At 45.1% G+C, this 24,287-nt stretch overlaps 1 protein-coding gene across 1 annotated transcript; it reads left to right on the plus strand.

Annotated features, from left to right (window-relative positions):
- The first annotated feature begins 348 nt into the window (after positions 1-348).
- On the plus strand, positions 349-24,287 carry LOC135910212 (uncharacterized). Its single transcript, XM_065442265.2, has 6 exons — positions 349-474; positions 3,527-3,595; positions 5,289-5,348; positions 8,516-8,581; positions 13,006-13,127; positions 24,098-24,287. Exons 1-6 carry the CDS (start codon positions 387-389, stop codon positions 24,215-24,217), a joined length of 525 nt encoding a protein of 174 aa, XP_065298337.2. The 5' UTR covers positions 349-386; the 3' UTR covers positions 24,218-24,287.

Consider the following 24,287-nt stretch of genomic DNA (forward strand, 5'->3'; position numbering starts at 1 on the left):
CCAATCCTTCGATTGCTGTTCCTACCAACAGATCTCCGGAACCGCTTTCTTTTTGCTCTTTTCTTTTTTTCAGCCTGCGTGAGATAATGGGAGTCACCTTCCGTCCCCTTCGAACAGCTAGCTTCTGTGCAAGTTGGGCTGGATCTTGTTTTTCCCCGCGCTCGCAAACACTTCAGACACCTCGGTAAGTGGTTAATTTGAACGCTGGGTAGCTGGGCCACAATTAGGAAGCGGCTGCCGACTGCCGATATCGACACGCATCCTGTGTAAGCGAGTGCCGGCGCAATTACTGTGCGCATGCCGCCTGTACTTCGTATACGCGAGGTATCATTGACACTGCAGCGAAATTACCAGCTTTGTGCGCGCGACTCTTTCCGGCCCGACGCATGTATATATTCCATTTATGTTGCGTCGGTGTAGTCTTTGACCGCCCTTGGAAGCTGGAGGCTCTGGTCCACAAGTCATCCATTGAAGGTTGGTTTGCGTAATGCCGTTACGTAGCGTTACTTTGTGGTCGCAATGCCGAAATGGGCATGTCTTCGTGGTCGCTCTTTCTTAGCTATGTTTTTTTTTTAAGTTCTCTAAAATTGTCATGCATTCTTGTCGATGGATCGCGATGTTCTTTCTTAGCCGAGATCTTACAAAGACGGGTGCCCGATCGAATTTTTCTTGCTTTCGATACGCGTTGGCGATGTTCTGTGTGGTTGAGGTACAGAGCGAAGATTTGACTGGTTGAAGTGGTTCAGGGCTTTCTGAATGGTTTATTCGCGCTTAGATAGGTTCAAAGAAAAAGAAAATATATATAAATATATATTTGCGTCCCACCAGTTTTTTACGATTACTTGTGGGGCTCTTGAAGAAACATGTATCAGGTGTTTTTCTTTTTAGGTGGAAAAAAAAGATGCCTTGCAAAACTATCGTCCTATCTCCGTCCTGAATGTATTCTAGAAAGTAACTGAACGCTTTATATGTAGAAGAATAACTAGGAAAACACAAATTGATAGTACCGCAGCAGTTCGGATTTAAGAAAAAACACACACACAAAAAACAAGTCAACTGAGTTAGTGCTATTAGGCAATAAAGTAAAATTAGTTGAGAATGTTGAAAACAAACAGTTTACGGTCGGGATATCTTTAATATTAAGAAAGCGTTTGACTCAGTTCCTCACTCAATATTATTAAAGACTACCCTGTTTCGGCTTAGGTGGCCAGACTTATGACTTAATCAAAAGTTATCTCGAAAATCGGAAACAGTACGTGATATTAAACAGTTTCCTCAGATCACCACATAATCACAACGGGAGTACCGCAAGGCTCGATATTAGGTCCCCTTTTATTTCTATTATATGTTAATGACCTCTGTAACAACCCCATACTGAGGAGATGATACAAATGTATTTTTTCATAGTAAAAATTTGTATCAGGCTGAATTAAAAGCTAATATATGGCTAAGAGAACTATCACTATGGTTAGATGCAAATGAGTTACAGTTAAATATAAGTAAAACGAAATGTGTCATCTTCAGAGCGCAAAACTCCCATATAAAATATAATTTCAACCTGTGTTTTGAAGACGCATTTCTTGAAAACACGAGCAGTGTAAAGTTCCTAGGTGTATTTTTTCAGGAATATTTATGGTGGAATGACCACATATCCCACCTCCAAAGTAAGCTATCTCGAACAATTGGCGCACGATGAAAAATAGGTTCTTTAATTCCAAACAGAATAAAACCGGTTATATATCATGCACTAACTCAGTCCCATCTACAATACTGCTTACTTATATGGGGCTCTACAATAACGACAAATTTAAAGAAACTAGAGGTTTTACAAAAAAGAGCTGTTCATGCTGTTGAACGCGTCCGCTTCAATGATACCACATCTCCATATAAAATGAGGTATAAATTAGTTCCAACAAATCTTCTTTATACAGAGAAGCTATCACTTTATATGTTCGCGCAAATTAAAGGAAACTGGGCAAATTTTGAGTTTATCTATCTTCAAACGACCGCAGACCGCAACTTTCGTGTGAATTAACTATAAACTACTTAAGATTAGAACTAATTATGGGATGCACAGCTTGAGGTATACAATTCCAAAGCTCCTAATTGAAAACAAGCAAATGTTAGACCGAATACAGCAACCGCCTTGAATAAATTTGTACAAAAGAAACATATATAACTGCACTTAGCTCGTTGCTGTTATGTGTGATTTTCGCGCGATAGAGAGAGAGCGCGTAAGCTTTATTTTCAAATCAATAAGATTTGAGTCCGGCGTCCTTTTAGTGGGTCTAGGCACACGCCGCGGACGCGGTTCCGATACCTTGTCTCGAAGCGGCTTCCTCGGCTCGCTGGACGGCCCAGAGGTGTGCTGTAAGGTTCGAGCTGAGCAGAGCAGTGCGGTCTTCCAGCGCAAGCGGAGGCGAGTGGTGGAAGAGACGCAGGGGTCGGCACTGCCCGACTTGTTTGTTAAGTGCTGACATTCCCATAACATGTTATTAGGTGTGGCAACCTCGCCACACGATGTGGGTCTGTTTGTAGTGTACATGTCTGGATACATGGGGTGCATGAGTCTGGTGTTTCTGTAGGAATCTATTTGTGATTGTCTGAAGTGTACTGCTTGCGTCCTGTCTAATCTAGCGTGAGGGAATGGGCGTACGCGTCTTTGTAACTGGTAGTGTGTCGTGATGTCGTGGAACCTGGTCATACGATCCTCCCACGCCTAGACGTTTGAAGTTCCCCCGCGGGGGCTCTTCCTCCGATGATGGACGGTGAGTGAGGCCTCGAGCAACGCGGTGAGCCGATTCGTTGAGGGTGCTCAATCCAGTGTGTGCCGGGATGCATAGCAAATCGACTGTGTAGATCTAGAAACGACAGATAGAGATACAGATACCGCCTAATGCTCCGATTCGCTTCGCTTTAAACTCAGGCACGTTTAAATGCATGTAAATGCTTCAATTCAGCGAGTTTAGCGCAGCGCCGCCTGTTGACTGAAGGATATGCTGCACTTCTCAAGGCTGCCGGACAGCCATGTAAGTGCTGTGACCTCTTCTGTCGACAGGCGCCGCAGCTTTCGATTTTGCTGGAGTCAAGTGGAAGAACGTTCTACAATACGGCGGTTAATTTATAGAAGGACAGGAAGTATGTGTTCTCCTGATACTTTCGTAGAAGGTTGCGGAACGTACCAATGTAAGCCGATTCTCGTACAGGAGTCCTCGGATGCATCCACTTCGACGTGTCTCTTCGTAAACTGCGAACTAAAATGCCGTATTCTGTTTATCCTGATGCTAAATATATGCGTGCCGAAGGGCCTCCTCAGTAATGTAGGCAATAAATTGCAGGTCCCGATTTTTGGCCATCGGTCTCGCTCTGCGTCTGACGCACGGGGGCGTGTGAATCGAGGTGGAGAGAACACATACATCGAGGCAGTGCTACATGGCGCAAAAGCTGCCACCTTATTTAGCGTCAAAATGTTTGAAGGTGTTTTTGGTGTATCATGCATGTAACCTAGATTATCTTATCTTTGCAGGTACCGAGGTCAGCCTTCGTCCAGACATGAGGTTTCTCTCCCTTACATGTGTCGTTGTGCTCTTGGCCGGTAAGTGAAGCGCGTAAGGCAGCGTATTGGAGGCAAAGAAAAAAAAAGAACGCAAACCGTAGTGACTCTTTCTGATCATCCCGCAGCTCAATGATTGAGAACTGCAATATATGAATGAGTGCACGACTGCCCCATGCGTTAATGCTATACATCGTCGTCATCAGAAATCCTTCGTAGATATGTGTCAACCTATAAAAACAGTGATATATCTCAGACAGCGAAACAGTATATACCGTTTCCAGTGCCGCTGCATGGGTGCTGCAATCTTTCAACACGTGATCGCGCCGCCATTAAGCGCATTGTGGTTCTTCTTCCGGATAGTGCACAACGTGCTGACTAAACGCAGAAAAGCGCTAGCTTTTCTCGGCGGGTGAAAAATTAATTGGCAGTTATGCAACGCATCAACCGGAAGTGCACGTTATTGGAAAATATATACGAAAATAACAGAGACACGCATATAAAAGATGGGGAATGCGAGAGATGGAAATTCAAGACGATGAGCAAAACGTGAACAAGGTGAATGCAGGAACCAACGTTTCGACAAGTAGACTTGTCTTCTTCAAGGCAAAGTCAAGGCCTTGAAGAAGACAAGTCCACTTGTCGAAACGTTGGCTCCTGCATTCACCTTGTTCACGTTTTGCTCACAGACACGCATAGTCTTTTCTGTCTTCGTCTGTGTTTCCGCCTGTGTTCTTTTCACCAGCAATTCAGCGCCTTCCTACCCTTAAATGCGGCAAACATATTAATATATTTATTGCTAAAAGAGTGTCTGCGCAACACGTGAACTCGCGTTTTCCCTTATGGGACTGCAGCTATAGGCCTTTTTTAACACGCGCCGCCATATTGCCAAGGCAGTAGCGCCATCTGTGGGTAGAAGAGACGCTGTCTTCGGCGAACGCTTCGTGTTACGTGCAAGGTGTACGCCCGGCGGCAGTTTTCGGTGGATTTCGCGCTCGTGTCCTATATCTACTATCACGGGACGTCTTCTACTTGGGAAGCGGTGTTTTTGCGACGCTCCGAAATGGTTTGGGTCAGCTTGACCGGAGCACTTGCTGCGTTGAGGCGAACGGAGCATCAAGTGCGGTGTGCGCGCTTGAGCCTACAATCAGCCTCGGCGACCAGTTGTCCATTTCTCAAAAGTTCCTTTCGCTAATATGACTTAACTCCAGCATTCTCACTATAGTCCTCAGTTGTAGTTTGGCAACAATGTGTACCTACGATACACATTGGTACCGTTCAGCTACGGATCCAATAAGCTGAGCTGTCTATTTTGACGAGCGTTTAAAATATTATCTGTAAGTACATTGCACGACTACCTAGTTTCATGGAAGACGTTTCCGTACATGAATAACACGGTCTTGTTTACTTATACCAGCATACCATGCGGGGCGAATCACTATTTTCGAGTGGTCGAGCGACTGGCTGTGAACTGCGCGAGCGTGTAAAGCAGTAGTAGATGTTTGTTTTGTATTGCGCACGGTCCAAGCATGCGCCATGACCGTACGAGGTCTTATTATGGTGCTAGCCCGTGTTTCATTTTTATTGTTCTTTCTTTTTTCGCTGAAGACAATGCAATACCATTATTTTGTACGGCGCACGCCGTACATAATAGTCAGATGCCCTCGTCTAACTTTCACGTGTTTTGCGTGAGTGACATCCCTCGACTTATAATCTTTGCATGAAATCCCAACAGTCGGTGTGGCCCTGAGCTTCGGAGCCGTGGAGGAAAGCCAGGAGGCACATCTTCGAGTCCGTGAGTATGCAGAGTAGAGCCAAGTATAAGCCTGCTGCTACTTATAAGCGCACTCGTCCGGTGGGCCACCATCCTTTTATAGTAGGCACACAGAGTTCCTGTGCAGACTTCTAAGTGCGAAATGCATGTTGTAATCTGGGAGGCCAATGTTTGCTAGAAGTTAGGGCACACGTTTTCCTTGGTGGCATGTTTGAACGCACTGACGTCTCTCTACGCGCAAGCGCGTTGTCACGTGGCACTTTTTTAATTGGCCCGTGCTTCTTGTGCAGTCTCCCTCAAAATTAAGACTACTGCATCTATGGTCAAGCAAACAGACTATTTGAATATTTCTAAATAGCTTTATGACTTCTACATTGAACATGATGCGCTTAAACCGATATTTCAAAGGTTGGTAAATTACGGTTGAAGGTTACCTAAGCTCATAGCGCAGAAATATTTGAGTCGCACAATAGGATGGCAGACGACACTACGTTGAACACATTAATGGGGCCGTGCGAATAGACAAAGGCGAAGTACGAACAGAGGACGGATGCCTGTCTTCCGCACGTACCTATCTTCGTCCTTGTTTTTTTCGCGCTTCCCGGTTGTGTTCAAGAATGCACCAAGTAGTCTCAACAAGAGCTTCAGCTTAAGATACTAGGTTGGCTGCATTCTTGTGACTCCCACGTGGAATTTTAATGTGTGGCACGACTTAGCTGAAACACTCCATGCAGAAGTATAAAGCTTTTTAGGCAATTAATACAAAAGTTTTATAAAGAGAATATAAGCGCAGCGAACGTATTTTTTTTATCAGAGGAGTTCCTAAGGAAGGCGGACACACTTTGCCGCTAATAACGTGAGCTTCGGAAGAAATATTAACAAAAAATAAACACTTTTTATTAGTGCCTTAGTGGAAGTTGTTTAAATGGCGAGATTGAAGGCAGTCACATTTCACTCCACCCTCATTTTAAAAATATCGTAAAAGTCGCGCCTAATTCGAGGTATTTATAACCACATTTCAATGGTGAATCCAGGCAGTATCTAAACCGCGGGCGCACCGGAGCGCAGAAAACCCGGCGCCGCAATCACACCAGACCGAAACTGCTAATCGCGACAAGCCCGATGAAGTTTCAAACTGAACGACTCGAGCAGTCGCGACGGCTACTGACACGGAACGCTTTGCCTGGCAAGCAAACGCTGTTCTGTCGCGGGTCAGTATTTGTCACGGCATACTGTCATTCGAACTTCGCCCAGCACTTCTTTACGGGGCGTTGCCGTCTGACGTGCAGCGGGGACACGCTGTCATGATATTTCCGGGGTTTGACCTTCAGTTTCGATGATGAACGTCTGAAATTGCGCGCGATATTTCGCATTCATAAAAGATAGGCATGCCATACGTTGTGACGCCCTACAATTTTCTATGTTAACAGATGTCCTCACGTTATGAATAAGAGAAGTTGATTAGGACACTTTTATTGATGAGTTTTTTTTTTCGGAGCAACTATTCAGAGAAGTCAGGATACCTCAATCAGAAACAGTAATGAACAGGATACAGAAACTCCTCCTATAACTATCGATGAGGTCGGAAGGGGCTAGCAAGACATGAAACGAGGAAGAGCGGCAGGAGAAGATGGAATAACATTCGACTTAATCAAAGATGGAGAAGACATAAGGCTTGAAAAACTGGCACCTCTTTATACGAAGTGTCTATCGACCGCAAGGGGGGCAGAAAACTGGCAGAATGCAAATATTATACTAATCTACAAAAAGGGAAACGTTAAAGAATTGGAAAATTATAGACCCATTAGCCTACTCCTAGTAATATACAAAATGTTTACCAAAATAATCTCCAATTGAGTAAGGTCAACATTGAAATTTAGCCAAACTAGAGAACAAGCTGGCTTCACGAAGGGACACTACATGGGACCACATCCATGCCATTATTCAGGTTATCGAGAAATCCGCAGAGTAAAATAAGCCTCTCTATATAGCTTTCATATATTACGGAAAGGCATTTGATTCAGTAGATACCCGCAGTCCTAGAGGCGTTACGTAATCAAGGAGTACAGACTGCTTACGTAAATACCCTGGAAAATATCTACGGAGATTCCACAGCCACCTTAATTCTACACAAGAAAAATAGGAAGATACCCATAAAGAAAGGGGTCAGGCAAGCAGACACAATCTCTTCAATGCTATTCACTGCGTGCTTGGAAGAAGTATTCAAGCTATTAAACTGGGAAGGCTTAGGAGCAAAGATCGACGGCGAATACCTCAACAACCTTCGGTTTGCCGATGACGTTCTGTTCAGCAACAATGCAGGCGAGTTACAACATATGATTGAGGACCTAAACAGAGAGAGTGCAAGAGAGGGGGTTGAAGATTAATATGCAGAAGACAAAGATAATGATGAATAGCCGGGCAAGGGAACAAGAGTTCAGGATCACCAGCCGGCCTCTAGAGTCTGTGAAGGAGTATGTTTACCTAGGTCAAATAATCACAGGGAACCCTGATCATGAGAAGGAAATTAACAGAATAAAATGGGTTGGATCACATACGGCAGACATTGCCAGCTCCTAATTGAAATCTTACCATTATGATTGAGAAGGAAGGTGTGCAATCAGTGTATTTTACCAGTGCTGACATATGGGGCAGTGACTTGGAGACTGATAAAGAAGCTTGAGAACAAGTAAAGGACCACGCAAAGAGCAATGGAACGAAGATTGCTAGGCATAATGTTAAGAGGCAGAAAGAAACGGTATGGATCAGAGAGCAAACAGGTATGGATGATAATTTGATTGACATCAAGAGAAAACAATGAAGCTGGGCAGGTCATGTAATGTGGCGGTTAGATAACAGTTGGACCATTAGGGTGACAGGAAGGGTACCAAGAGAAGGGAAATGCTGTCGATGATGGCAGAATAATTGACGGAGCGATGAAATTAGGAAATTCCCGGGCGCCAGTTAGAATCGGTTGGCTCAGCACCGCGGTAATTGAAGATCGCAGGGAGAGGCCTTCGTCCTGCAGTGGACATTAGACATGCTGCTGCTGCTGATGATGATATGTGTGTAGTGACGCAAGTTCCTGCTTGAAGGACAGAGAAGTGGGAAACACATCTTGCAAAAGACGTACCCAGAAATTTCGGCACCATTTTTCCTGATTTTATTTGTTTTCTTTTTCTGTGCAGGTCGTGGAACTGGTTGTCCGGACATACACGCGTGTATCAGAAGCTGCCAGAGCGAGGGAAAAAGAGGTGGCGTTTGCTTACCGCCTCTTATTTTCACATGTGTTTGTTTCTAGAGAATGACTGTGACCGGCATTGTTGGTACTCAAGTCTGGCTCATGGTCTCTGGTCTACATTCGTCGAGGCGCTGTCTTGGCACTTGGCAATAAAATAATGAATGAATTCATGAACGGAACGTTTTATTTCGGAAAGGACGCGAGATGGGTTAGGGAATGGCAGAAGAGAAGTGGCACTGGGGAATGGGCAGCAAGAGCTTCATCACGTATGACGGAGAACCCCCACTTCCTGGACGATCCACATGAGCGGTAGCACCATTTTCGTTGCTTCGTTGTTTCCAGAAGGGATGCATCCTTTACGGAAATTAGTAGTCCTACCCTTCAGCACAGAACTGCTTTGTTCTCTGAAGGCTGAGAAATGACAGGAGAGGCGTGAGAGAAGCGGTGTAGGGTTCTCGGTCCTGCGCTCCAGGTAGAGTCAGTGACCTTGGGTTTCCGCGACGGAGACTCTGGGCGCCACTGTGGTGACTGTATGTTTTTGTTTGTATACCTTCTACACTTGACAATGATGTTGTAGTGAATCCGAACGCCGAACTTATTACACGTAGGAGGACTTTCTATTTTTTGATTCAGTGGGCGATGGGTAAATGCATAGAATCGAGCGAAACAATTCTTACGTTATACCGGCGGAATGCTCGTCAGAACGTACACTAGTGAAACAATTATCTGCGTGAAAAGGCTGTTTTCTTTGACTACGACCAGAAACTTATGCTATATGGCAGACGTATGGGACCAGTGGTTTATCTCAATAGGTAACATGAAATTTGCATACTTGTCTCAAGGTATCCTTGCTGAGAAAAAAACTAAATAATTGTGGAAAATATTTGTTAGTGGGTTAACAGTGGTATGTATCTACAAGACTACTTCGGTTTGTGAAAGGCCTTATTTATCTAATATGTAGCTCCGAAGCTTCGTTAGCGTTTATAATGCACGGTATCTCCGAATGTTGGCCTTATTTATTTTTGATGTGTGGTACGTCACCCCTTAATTGTTTTTGCAAGACAATGTATATAAGAGGAGCTGAGATATATAGCAGGTGCGTTGTGCTGGTAGACACATTTCTAAAAAATCCTGTCTTTGTTTTTGAGTACATGTTTCTTGACGACGCTAGTCAATAAGGTCGGCTGAGGTCAAATAATATTAATTCAATCTTTTTTCGAGGACACAGAAGCGTCTTCGAAAATTGAAAGCTTCGGTCTGCTGTTTGAACCTTGTGGCTTCGTACTTGGGTGCCAGAAAACAGATACAATAAAGACTATTGATAGATTGATTATATCTTGTAAATCTCGCTGTCTAATCAGCCGAAATGGCAGTGCCATCAGCGAACAATTGTTTTAGACCGTCACAAGCACTCGCTTGACGAAATGTCGACGACGAAACGCGACGACCTTTGCTATTATGGTGACAGCGACTACATCGACACACCAGGCGCATTTCAGGCGTCGGCGAGATGTTTCGTATGAAGTCGAAGTGCGACAACACTTTTGGCCGCGCGCCGCATGCTGTGTGTGCGAGTGAAAGCGGGCGAAGGTGAACGGATGACGGTGGCTCGACCTCGCGTGCGCTTGGGAGGAAGGCGGGGTGAATGCGCGCCGTCTTTCGTCGCGTGCACATCACCGGGTACGTGGACGGGGGGCGTTGTACTCTGGCGGCGGCTGCGTACGACACGGATGAGCGCAGCCGTGCGTGCCCTATCCTGAAAGCGATCTGCGAGGGGAGACAGAGTTTAGCTGCGCCGATGGCTGCTAGTTTCACGTGTGCTTTGTTCTCGCCGCTTACTTCGCGTCTGACCCGCCTTGGATGCTATGTGGCTATGGTGTTGGGCTGCTGAGCGCGAGGTCGCGGGATCGAATCCCGGCGGCCGCGTTTCGATGGGGGCGAAATGCAAAAACACCCGTGTGCTTAAATTTAGGTGCACGTTAAAGAACCCCAGGTGGTCAAAATTTCCGGTGTCCTCCACTACGGCGTGCCTCATAATCAGAAAGTGGTTTTGGCGCGTAAAACCCCATAATTTAATTTTAATTTTTTACTTCGCGTCTGAGCGAGAGGAAGCACGAAGGTCAATTCATTCGATGTGGTCGCCGCGCTTCTATGCGGCTGCGTTTTCACAACGAGTGTCCGTGGTCATCGAGTGAGGTGTGTTCAGTTTCGCCTGTTAATATTTTAGTTAGTGAGCGAATGTTAGAAGCGTACACGGCCAATAAAACTACTATCCTTACTTCGTATAGTTGTCTAATAGTTTGCTTTTACCGCATTGACCGCAAGAATCACTGCAGTAGCTGTAGTGAATATATATATATATATATATATATATATATATAGTCATATAATGAGAAGCCAACAAACACTGACACTAAGTACAACATAGGGGAAATTGCATGTGCTTAATAAATGAAAGCAAGTAATGATAAGTTATTGGAAATTAAAGTGGATGAAAAATTGGTAGAGCATCGCACGCGACATGCGAAGGTTGTGGGTTCGGTTCCCACATGCGGCAAGTTGTTTTTTTATCCACTTTAATTTCCAATAACTTATCATTACTTTCTTTCATTTATTAAGCACATGCAATTTCCCCTATGTTGTACTTGGTGTCAGTGTTTGTTGGCTTCTCATTATATGACTAATAATTATCGGGTCCCTCGGTTAACCCCCTTTCTTCTCGTTTATATATATATATTCCTAGTTAAAGGACACAGTAGACTTAACGCATGTACCGCCTGAACTCGTTTCTGTCCCGCCTGTTCCCTGAACTCTGTGTTGCCTGCAAGGCGGCTCGGTTCTCGCGGATTACGGCTTGACCAGTCCGCGCCGGTCCGTCTGAAGCGACTGCTTGAGCCAGCGGTTGTATTTTCGTCTGAAGTAGATGGTATGTCGTGAAGGCACTCCAAGAGCCGGTCTATAGTTTTAGGTGATCGTGCTTGCGCTAGCTTCAGGACTTCCGCCGGCAATCCGTGCATTATTAGAGCTACTATGGCAGAAGGAGGAAGCATAGGCTCGGCCAGCTTTAAAAGGCGGCGTTTTTCAAAGAAATACTCGACGGGGGAGCCCTGCTTGAATTTGAAATTGAGCGCGGCGTCCCATTTTTGCACTGGGTTGCTTCGGAATGTCTTCAAGAATTTTTCCTTCCACTGGTGCCAAGAGTTGCCAACATCTTCAATAATGTGCAGATCGTACCACTTACGTGCAACACCTCCTAAATAACTACGCATGTTGGTAATTTTGTCCTCATTAGAGTGCCATTTGTTCTTCCCAGCGGCATATTCATAGAATTGGAGCCAACTTTCTGGGTTTGAAGACTTGCCGTCGAACGCATCGGGTTCGACAAATTTTGTCGCTGGCTTCTCAGCGTTTAGAGAGCTTATAAGTGACGTCACCAGTTGGTTTTGTTGCGCCATCTGCTCTTGTGGTAGCTGAAGAGCTTTCAAAACGAGGCTGACCTCTTCTGTCGAAGACCGTGATGCAGAGTCCTTTCGACGCATGGGTTCAAGAACTAATTCGTCGAAGATCGCCAGACGCAAGTTCACTTTCACCGCACCCTTCCGACGTAGTTCAGGAATGTCTATGGAAGCCTTCTCTAAAACCAGGTTCACGAGTTCTGCCGAGTTGAGTTCGCGAGGTAGTTCCACCGCTGGTTCGTCTTGAGCTTGGTATCTCGAAAAGATGATCTTCTCTGCGGAGGTCTCCTCGAGGAAAAATGTCACCCACATGTTGGAGTCAGTTGTCGGCTGCGCCAAAATATTGTAGCGTTCCTAGTTAAAGGACACAGTAGACTTAAAGCATTGCTGTGGAACTGGCGTCCATCTCGTCTACATTTATTTCTCACTTCTCTCTTCTCTTCCTCTGTCCCCCTGGTTCCCGCCGCGCTCCTTCATCTTCTATTCGAAGGCTCATACCGCTTCAATATATATATATATATATATATATATATATATATATATATATATATATATATATATATATATATATATATATATATTGAATTTTCGAATCGAATTCTTCTTGCTTTCGATACGCGTTGGTGATGTTCTGTTTGGTTGAGGTACAGCTCCCGAGCGAAGATTTAACTGGTTGAAGTGGTTCAGGGCTTTCTGAACGGTTCAATCGTGCTTAGATGGGTTCAAAGAAAAAGAATATATATATATATATATATATATATATATATATATATATATATATATATATATATATATATATATATATATATATATATATATATATATATATATATATATATACACGTCTGCCATGTGACCGCTTCTCCACTTTAAATACCTATACTCTTTTTCTACTGCGACGTAACGCATTAAAGGGTGTGACAGCTCCGCATTGCGAGTTGAGCGCGACAGCGAGGCTTAGCGGTCCGTTTCAATTCCACAGGCGGTGGTCCAACGATGTGCATATGCGACGTGTTGGCAGGATGCAGCAGGCAAGACTGGAGCAGGGCAGAAGCAAGGCCGCACTGGCACCTTCCAGGCGTCCCACAAGGATGGAGCGATCAGGTGGCTTTGGAGGTGTCGCAGCTCGTTGGTGCACGAGATGTTAGTCAGTGCGCAGTGAAATAATGGATAACGTATAGCTTCACTATTACTGTTCGCACGAGTGCATGCGGACATCATGCTCCGTAGGAACTCTAGTGTGCGCATTATGCGCGTGAGTACAACACTCGGCCAGTAACGCCTTCGCTGTTCTCGGCTCTTCCACCGAGCCGATTGAGCGAAGTGCTTGCCGTGCGTCCAATTCCCTTTGTAATTGTTGCAGCCAAACGCATTTTGCCGCCTGTTCACACCATCTAAACCCCCGTGCAGAGCGTCTGTGTTATTATTGTCGCAATAAAACATATTGCTGGAATAGCAAGAAGGAAACACGAAATAAATGAAATTATAAACGCAATCGCTAGGTGACCAAAATCATGTGAAGTAAAGGCAGGAGTACTTCACGGGCCTGTTTGTTTGTGCTTGTTATTTGTTGAAACGAATGTTCTGTGTGTATGTTGTATGCGTGGTTGCAAAGAATGTATGCACTTTTGGCTCCACTTTGCTTAATGCTTGAAGCCTGCTTCACCTCCGCCGTGGGTTGGCACAATATTGCACCACCTCCGGGATAAGAGCACATTTTTGCCCATGGATGCGCTCATGAAAAATGCCGGCCAACGTGCGGCTAACAGCTTCACTGTGAAAGGAACAAGCGGGAGAGAGAAATGGCGTTCCACAAAGACAGGCAACTGAACTCTCCCGCACACTCGATAATTCGAAGGTACGAAAACAGAGAATACAGTAGAGCCCAGATTCAAGTAACTTCACCCTAAACTCAGCAAATGGAACGCGCACTTGAAATGGGCAGTTTCGGCAACTTGTTAGTATGGCATGTAGCATTGTTTATTGAGGAGTATAAAATGCGGTCCTGTTTGCTGAGTGTGATTGTAGTTAAAGTTTAATAAAACTAACGCAGTCAAAAAATTATCCCGCGACGGTGACATCGGCAAGTCTGAAAAAGAAAGGCGCAATTCCCCTTAAGAATTAGTCTCTTTTCAAACTAAAGTCAGAACACTTTACATCGGTACTTCGATACCTTATGATGGTGATTTATTGACATCCACTTCGAAACGGGGGCGGTGACAAATGGTCACCTAGCCTGCTTGAAGTAATCAGTTAACCTATGCTTGTTTACCAGGCAAGAATTTCGCCTATCGCTTTCTGCCCTATCAATTTATTATCTTTAACTCTCTGCATTAAGAGTTGTTTATCTACATTTTACAGTTATCTGTAACGGACCTGGTACTATTATATCTATTCAGATTTTTTCACCCCAATACCTAATCGTGTTTAGCTTATCTCGACCGCTGACCGGTTAATCCTACCATCCGCTTTGAATTCTAGAGCTTCGGGTAGGTTGACATTAACTTCGGTTCGCATTCTATTGGGCGACTACTTTCCCATTCTACTCTCCGCAGTTTTCATGTGGCAGACACATGCCGCATTATGTTGCAGATATTTTTTCTGCCGTGTTCTCGTCCTGAGGCAAGTGGCCCTGGCCTAAAATAGCAAAGCACTGTTCTTTATGTTACCGTTCAGATTGCCCTCTGTGATTTCTTTGTTGCCATACTTGCATGGTCGTTTTCGTTTTCATCCTTTGCACCCAAAGTTGTCTATTTTTCTCACTTTCTTTTTGATGGCTTTTGGATGTTTGTTTACGCTTTCAATGTAACTGTACCTGGTTGCCAATTATTTTGACCTCTTCCTCTACTGGATGTGTACGCTTTTGAGGTGCAGATATTTCCCAGTCTTCAACCGCCCAATCCAGGGTTGGATTGCTATAAATGCAGTGGGGTATCCATGCACTTTACAAAAAAAAGTACCAGATTAATAGCAATAGCAATTACCGTTGGACAGATACCATAAGCAGAACTGCCTTTCCTGGCACACTCTGTGCGCCCTCTCCATGGAGAGGCCGCACAGAAATCCTGGGTACACCCAGGATTTTTTTCGGGGGGGCCCACCACCTCCATCATCATCATCATCATCATCATCATCATCATCATCATCATCATCATCATCATCATCATCATCATCATCATCATGTTTTATGTCCACTGCAGGACGAAGGCCTCTCCCTGCGATCTCCAATTACCCCTGTCCTGCCGCCAACCGATTCCAACTAGCACCCGCGAATTTTCTAATTTCATCGCACCATCTATAGTTTTCTGCCGTCTTCTACTGCGCTTCCCTTCTCTTGGTACCCAATCTGTAACCCTAATGGTCCAACGGTTCTTTGACCGGCGCATTACATGACCTGCCCAGCTACATTTTTTTCCTCTTGATGTCAATTAGAATATCGTCTATGCCCGTTCGCTCTCAGATCCAAACCGCTCTCTTTCTCTCTCTTAACGTTATGCCTAACAATCTTCGTTCGATCGCTCTTTGCGCGGTTCTTAACTTGATCTCAAGTCTGTGCCCCATATGTCAGCACTGGCAAAATGCACTGAGTACACACCTTACTTTTCAATATTAATGGTAAGCTTCCAGTCAGGAGCTGGAAATGTCTGTCGTATGCGATCCAACCTATCTTTATTCTTCTGTACATTCCTTCTCATGATCAATTCAATTATGGGGTTTTACGTGCCAAAACCACTTTCTGATTATGAGGCACGCCGTAGTGGAGGGCTCCGGAAATTTCGACCACCTGGGGTTTTTTAACGTGCACCTAAATCTAGGTACACGGGTGTTTTCGCATTTCGCTCCCATCGAAATGCGGCCGCCATGGCCGGGATTCGATCCCGCGACCTTGTGCTCAGCAGCCTAACACCATAGCCACTGAGCAATCAGGGTTCTCTGTGATTAATTGACCTAGGTAAACGAACTCCTTCACAGTCTCTAGTGGCCGACTGGTGATCCTGATGTCTTGTTCCTTCGCCCGACTATTTATCATTATCTTCACCTTCTGCATATTAATATTCAACCCCACTCTTACAGTCTCTCAGTTAAGGTCTCCAATAATTTGTAACTCGTCTGCATTGTTGTAGAATAGAACAATGTCATCGGCAAACCGAAGGTTGCTGAGATATTTGCCGTCGATCTTTACTCCTAAGCCTTCCCAGTTTAATAGCTTGAATTCTTCTAAGCACGCAGTGAACAGCTTTGGAGAAATTGTGTCTCCCTGTCTGACCCCTTTTTCTATAGGTATCTCCGTGCTTTTCTTGTGTAGAATTAAGGTAGCTGTAGATCCTCTGTAGATATTCTTACGCGAAGGAAGAGTCAGAAAGACGAGAAACTATTTACAGATTATATTTACAACAACGGTTGCAGCTCTGACCGGTTAGATTCACAGCGCGAGCCCAGTTCGTTCTTCCTCCTCTTTTCTGGAGTGATGGCGCCCACGTGCCTCGTTCAAACAAACAAACACCACACGCATGCAGCAATATTTTCCAAGCCTTTTACGTGAGCGATCTGTACTCCTTGATTACGTAATGCCTCTATGACTGCTGGTATCTCTACTGAATCAAATGCCTTTTCGTAATCTTTATCTCTGCGGATTTCGCGATAACCTGAGTGATGACGTGGATGTGATCCATTGTAATGTATCTCTTCCTCAAGCCAGCCCGTTCCCTTGGTTGACAAAATCCAGTGTTGCCCTTATTCTATAGGAGATTATGTTGGTAAATATTTTATATAATACCGGGAGCAAGCTAACGGTCCTATTATTTTTCAATTCTTTAACGTCTCCTTTTTTTGTGGATTAGTATAATGTCTGCATTCTTCCAGTTTTCTGGGACCCTTGCAGTCGATAGACACTTCGTATAAAGAGCCGCCAGTTTTCCAAGCATTATGTATCCTCCATCTTTGATTAAATCGACTGTTATTCCACCTTCTCCTCCCGCTCTTCATCGTTTCATTTCTTGCAGGGCCCTTCTGACCTCATAGCTAGTTAGAGGAGTGTTTTCTGTATCCTCTTGATTACTGTTTCTAAGTGAGGTATCGTGTCTCCTCTGAGTACTGTATACAGGTCAGCTTAGAATTTTTCCGCTGCTTTTACTATATCTTCGAGATTGCTGATGATATTATCTTTTAGTTTATACATTATGGTTTGTCCGAAGCCAGGTTTCTTTTTTACTGATTTCAGGCTGCATTCATTTTTTACAGCTTCTGCAGTCTTTCACATGTTATAGTTTCGAATATCAGTTATTTTCGCCTTGTCGATCAGTTTTGACAGTTCCGCGAATTGCGTAACGCTGTGCGGCCGCCAGTCCCACACAACCGCGTAGAGCGCAGGACTCTGCGATTCTAGATGTACTGCGCTCACCGCGAAAGGTTAGATAAACACCCACATAAGCACAGCAGAGATGTGGCTACGTGAGGCGGTTCGACCGATAACTGTAGAAGCGTCATTCAAAGCAAGTATTTGTTTTCCACTTCCGGCAACGTTTTCTCTACTTCCTTATTAAATAAAAAGGTGTTGATCCATAAATATTCTCAAAAACAACGGTTAACTTTTTTATTATTCGATTTTCCTTGCAGTTCGGTTGTTGCCTTGGCTCTCTCCCTTCGTAGGTAGCTTAATTTCTCAACTCCTTGCGATTTTTGTTTCCGGTTGCCAATTCTGCACGAAAAGTGCTATACAATTAGGAAAAAACAGACGAGGTAACGGGCGACAGTCATCTTGCTTATGGGTCTAAGGGTTATTGCAGGGTTTCATGATGGACGCAGTTTCACATTATTTCATTTCCCACCTTATCTAACCCATATCACGTGTATATGGTTGCGGGCATCCGCCAGCTTCGCGGCGAGCCGTAACTCAAGGAAATAATGAAGCAAAGGGAAAAGTTAAACGCAATTGGCGTTTTCTCCGGCCGCAACTCGTTACACGAGAGTACAGACCAGCTCAGTAACAGCCGCATCTCTTTCCTGGTCCCAGGATCAGCCTAAACAAAGACGGTTGAACTAACAAAAGCAACAGCTATGCGCGTGACGGTTGAATAGATGGTGACAACTGAACGCATATCGAGTTAATCGCACGGGTGCGGAATCTATGAGAAAACTGTACTTCACATTACAAGAGATGCCGATTAAAGTCAAATAGTCCTAGAGCTACTCCTAGAAAAGAAGTACCGCCATCTAAAAGGACTGAAAAAGGCAGCATAATGCTGAACGATTAATAGCTGCCAAGTCTCAACATTGATCTGCCGGCGCTTTAGGAATGTGTGAGGAGTTGTGGCGTGGGTGGGGAGGGTATGCCACCTGATTTCGGGGGGGGGGGGGGCCCGGCTCCCCCACCCCTGGGTACGTGCCTGATGTGATTAATAACCCATGTTGAAACGATAACTTCCGTCCTAAACCTTACAAAACAAGCTGGGTGCTCTGCACATGTTCCCCGGTGGAAAGTCGGTTAAGCTGACTGCACGTGGTTTGGTGAGCTACCACATCTGGCCTCGGATGATGTCCGTGTAGTTATATAGATGATTCCAGTACCATACTTAACAGCGTTTGTAATTGATGCTGTATCGCTAAAGAAATGGGTCACCTTATAGCGACATCACATCTATGCAACTCAATTTGATAATTTCATACGTATTACTTACACAAATCATTACTATATGTCATGGCGCTCTTTGGCCATAACTGGGCCTTGCGCCATTGAGCGCCATAAGTCATCGGATCCTCGCGTAGGTGGGTACGCGTAGGCGCAAGGCAGAATGCTGACATCATCTTGAAGTGCACTAAGCTGTTTGGGATACCTTTAAGAATAGGGTCACGTGAGCACTCTTGCAAGATAACGAAGGTCGCAGAGTAAGTACGGTCACGAGCTGTAGCTCTTGCCGTGCATATTCCAGTTGGCGTTATAAGGGGTGGAATTCGGGAGCGTTTCATGTGACCAAATGGGCTGGTGTCGTCCACCTGTCAGGCTATGAGGGCCTTCCCATGCAGCCTTCACTTTCTATTAACTTGGCGGCAAATTATCCATTCACGAGGCAGTAGTCGGCTCCTCTGTGTACTATACCGGTGACTGTGGCCGTCAAGAAACACTTCGAGGTCGGTGGTTCTTTGTCTTGCGTTACAGTTAGGTTACGGTGTCGGATTACATCTGCGTCGCATTGTGCCGTTACGTCCCGTCGCCAGGTCTTCAGCAGATGGCGTAGTCTCGGCTTCGAGGCTTTGTAGGGATGGCGGTGTGTCGTTGGTATGTTATCAATAGTATAGATCTTGAAGCGTCGGCGGCGGAGGATGTTCGGCATTTCAACGTACAACAACCGCACCTCCATCGGTTACCGCTTTTAGCTTTCCGGATATGGGCTGATGGACCGGCCCCGCGCAGGGCCAGTGTATGGTCAGCGCTGCGGCGACAGGTAGCGGCCTTGTGACGGCGAACGGGACAATCGTCAAGGACTCCACTGAGTGGTGTCAAGGTAGTCTGAGATATCACAAGGCTGTTCACCTTGCCTTGGGTGCGACGCGTTCACGGCAAACACTTGTAGTCCCAAGTAACGGTATGGGCACCGATGGTAGACGTGACGTGCTTTTCCGCAGTTATAGCAGAGCGGTTGGTGGTCTGAAGCACGCCGTATACATCAGTCTGCATTGCGTAGCTGCCCCGGGCGACGGGCGGGTGAGTTGGTGGGGGTGGACGAAAGGCGGCATCAACCTTGAGACCGCCACGCGAAAAAAGCAGGAGCGCAGGGGTCATTGCCTCTTCTCGAGTCCGAATCACACGGAAAAGCAGGGAAAAGCAGGGAGGGGAAAAGCAGGGGGGGGGGGTAAGAGAGAGTGAAATGGTGATTATTGCCGGTGACTCAAACCTGGCTAGGTGCTCAGAAGCAATTGTGGAGAGAGTGAGAGAGTAAAAGGCGATAAAAGTGTGGCGTTAGGGACATTTCCAGGGTGGACACTGGGTTCTGTCATGAAGCGAGCAAAAGCAAAGCTCGCGGTAAATGTCCACGTGTGCAAACTCGTCATAGTAGAAGGTAAGCTAAATGACGGCCTAAACAGGAAAGGGATAGGACTAGCCCAGCGCTTGACGAAGAGCGTGGGCGACCTGCGCGAGCTATCCCGTCTGGTGCAGATCGTGGTGTGCACGGTTTCGGAGGTGCCTGCAGATGACATTCACGTACAAAGGGCCGTAGTGGCTGCTAATGAGGCGATATGGAAAATGAGCCGAGAGAAAGGTTTCCAGGTTGTCTAAGTAAACAGGGAATTGAAAAGGTGTGGTGGTTTTCAACGAGATGGGATCCACTTCAATTACAGGCTTGTACGAAAAGTGGGCTGGCGACTTGCTGGTCTCGCTAGTGTTTTTTTAGGGTGCCCACGGGTACTCAGGAGGCCAGAGTAGGTAGTAATGAAGAAGGTCCCCTGAAGGAACCTCAGAATAGCATCGCTGTTAATACCAGAAAAAGGAGGAAAGCAAGAAAGGGAGCTCGACATACAATAGGCTACATGAACATGCAGGACGGCAGAAGAAAGAAAAAGTGAGTAGAGATTAAGGAGCAGTTAAATAAAGAACAAATAGGAGTGTATGCGGTTACAGAAATGCACCTTAGAGACTCTGAAGAGTCGCCAGTGATTGAGAATTATGTTTGGGAAGGGTGCAACAGACTAAGTCGGAAACAAAGGGAGGGGAAGTCGGAATTCTCATCCATCAGGGAGCCAAATGGAAAAGAGTAAATTCAAAATGTCAAGAGCATCTTTGGTTATCAGGTACAATAAGTGGGAAAAAATCTGGCTGGGCGATACGTATTTGTGTCTTAGAACGACAGAAAGCTGAGCTAGTTGGTAAGGATTCATTATGCAAACTAGAAGTGAGGCGTGCAGACAGGACACAAGAGTAGAGAAGTGGACACCACGAACGCCGACTATCAACTGAAGGGAGCACTGAGGCGAAAAATGAAAGAAGACACAAAACTCATCTGCGCATGCTCAGGAAAGGTAACACCACGTGTCAATCGGGTACACGTGCTGGTCTACGTGAGAGATAACTGTTAAGGCACTTAATCTCTTCCTTATGTAAAGTAATCGAAGGCTGACTCACGCACGCACTTCCACCATTATAGATATGCCATGCCTCTACCATAAGACGCGTATCTTCATTCTTATGCCTGTACAGTATCGCGCATTCATCTAACTTTGGCTTGCAGTTACAATCTCGGCAATGTAGCGAAAGATTAGAAAGCGATCCACCGGTTAACGACCTTTTATGCTCCATTAGCCTCTGATTGATACACCGTCCCGTTTGCCCTACGTATAACTGGCCACAGCTAAGGGGAATTTGATATACCACACCCATACGACATTCTGTAAAACTGTTGTTCTTATTGTGCTTCACTGGACAGATATCTGTTCGTTTTTTGCCTTTAACCCGCTCCTTTTTATTCTGTACGGTAGCGCATATCTTACCTAGCTTATTGGGAGCAGTGAAAGCAACATTAACATCATATCTACTAGCAACTTTTTTAAGCCTGTGCGACACTGAATGAATATACGGAATAGCCACTACTCTTTTTTTGCGATTACTGCTTTCTGTGATTACGTCCGTCCCCCTGGAAACCGACTTCTTTAGGCGCTCAGCTACAGTGGCCACCGCTACATTAGGATAACCTGCTTCTAATAGGCGCCGGACCTGCGCATTAAAACTGGCGCTCATTTTGTGCATGCAGGATCTTGTGAGGGAAGACTTAAGGCACGACATGGCGATTCCGTTTTTTACTAATTTAGAATGCTTGGATTGAAAGTTTAGCAACGGCTTCGAAGATCTTGGGGAGTACTGCCAACAGACATGATTTTGTTCGAAGATCAAGGAAATGTCAAGAAACTGAATTACGCGTCGCTGAGGTAATTCCTTGGTAAACTTTAATCCTCCCCCATAAAGTTTAAATTGCTCACTTACTGAGGTAGCAGCCGAGTCTAATTCTTCCCTATTGCAGAAAATCAGGTAATCATCAACGTAACGAAATATCTTGATAACGCTATCACCTAAGGCTTTCTCTAAGCAGTTGTCAACCTTACTCAGGTAAATGTTGCTAAGAATAGGGGCAACCTTTGAGCCAATGCAAATGCCTGATTTCTGCAGAAAAACGCCATCTCTCCACCCAATGAGCGTCGACTTCAAGTACATTGAAAGAATTTCTAGAAAAGCTCCCGTGGAAACACCGCATCTGTCAATAAAGGCCGACTCTTGCACTTGTTCTTTAATGCACTCATTTACGGAATTCAGCAACCCGTCATGCGGCAAGGAATAATACAGGTCTTCGATATCCATACTAAAAGCTGTACAATCACCAGGATTCTCCTCTCTTAAATAGTGAACTAGCGCCTGAGAATTACGTAGGCAAAAGGGATCTGAAAAAATTAGTGAAGCTAGGCAGTTCTGTAGGTAACTAGCGACACAGACCTGCCACGTCCCTTTCTCTGACACTATAGCACGAAAAGGAATTTCTTGTTTATGGGTCTTTGCCGAGAAAAACAGTTCTAATGTGAGGGATTTAGCTTTCTTGACATTACAAACAAGCCTATCAAGATTATGTCTTGACAAGAGGTCAACCGCACGTTGCTTAACTACCGAAGGCTTGAGTTTGACTGGTTGCAAATTCTTTTCTATGGCTGAAATCGCTTTTTCTGAAAACACGTCATCTGGCATAATTACGAAATAGCCTTCCTTGTCAGATATTACAGGTCTAAGTTTATGCTCCACAAGGTAATCAACTAACGGTCGGACAGGGTCAGGCGTCTTAAAATGGGAATTAGATTGTTTAAGGCTAGCAATGCAATCCGAAATACAGCGTGAGCGTTCTTCTTCTCAGAGAAAGGGACGTGGCAGGTCTGTGTCGCTAGTTACCTACAGAACTGCCTAGCTTCACTAATTTTTTCAGATCCCTTTTGCCTACGTAATTCTCAGGCGCTAGTTCACTATTTAAGAGAGGAGAATCCTGGTGATTGTACAGCTTTTAGTATGGATATCGAAGACCTGTATTATTCCTTGCCGCATGACGGGTTGCTAAATTCCGTAAATGAGTGCATTAAAGAACAAGTGCAAGAGTCGGCCTTTATTGACAGATGCGGTGTTTCCACGGGAGCTTTTCTAGAAATTCTTTCAATGTACTTGAAGTCGACGCTCATTGGGTGGAGAGATGGCGTTTTTCTGCAGAAATCAGGCATTTGCATTGGCTCAAAGGTTGCCCCTATTCTTAGCAACATTTACCTGAGTAAGGTTGACAACTGCTTAGAGAAAGCCTTAGGTGATAGCGTTATCAAGATATTTCGTTACGTTGATGATTACCTGATTTTCTGCAATAGGGAAGAATTAGACTCGGCTGCTACCTCAGTAAGTGAGCAATTTAAACTTTATGGGGGAGGATTAAAGTTTACCAAGGAATTACCTCAGCGACATCTTACCATTATGATTGAGAAGGAAGGTGTGCAATCAGTGTATTTTACCAGTGCTGACATATGGGGCAGTGACTTGGAGACTGATAAAGCTTGAGAACAAGTAAAGGACCACGCAAAGAGCAATGGAACGAAGATTGCTAGGCATAATGTTAAGAGGCAGAAAGAAACGGTATGGATCAGAGAGCAAACAGGTATGGATGATAATTTGATTGACATCAAGAGAAAACAATGAAGCTGGGCAGGTCATGTAATGTGGCGGTTAGATAACAGTTGGACCATTAGGGTGACAGGAAGGGTACCAAGAGAAGGGAAATGCTGTCGATGATGGCAGAATAATTGACGGAGCGATGAAATTAGGAAATTCCCGGGCGCCAGTTGGAATCGGTTGGCTCAGCACCGCGGTAATTGAAGATCGCAGGGAGAGGCCTTCGTCCTGCAGTGGACATAAGACATGCTGCTGCTGCTGATGATGATGATATGTGTGTAGTGACGCAAGTTCCTGCTTGAAGGACAGAGAAGTGGGAAACACATCTTGCAAAAGACGTACCCAGAAATTTCGGCACCATTTTTCCTGATTTTATTTGTTTTCTTTTTCTGTGCAGGTCGTGGAACTGGTTGTCCGGACATACACGCGTGTATCAGAAGCTGCCAGAGCGAGGGAAAAAGAGGTGGCGTTTGCTTACCACCTCTTATTTTCACATGTGTTTGTTTCTAGAGAATGACTGTGACCGGCACGGTTGGTACTCAAGTCTGGCTCATGGTCTCTGGTCTACATTCGTCGAGGCGCTGTCT

The sequence above is a fragment of the Dermacentor albipictus genome, chromosome 10 (assembly GCF_038994185.2).
Source record: "Dermacentor albipictus isolate Rhodes 1998 colony chromosome 10, USDA_Dalb.pri_finalv2, whole genome shotgun sequence".
Lineage (NCBI taxonomy): Eukaryota > Metazoa > Arthropoda > Arachnida > Ixodida > Ixodidae > Dermacentor > Dermacentor albipictus.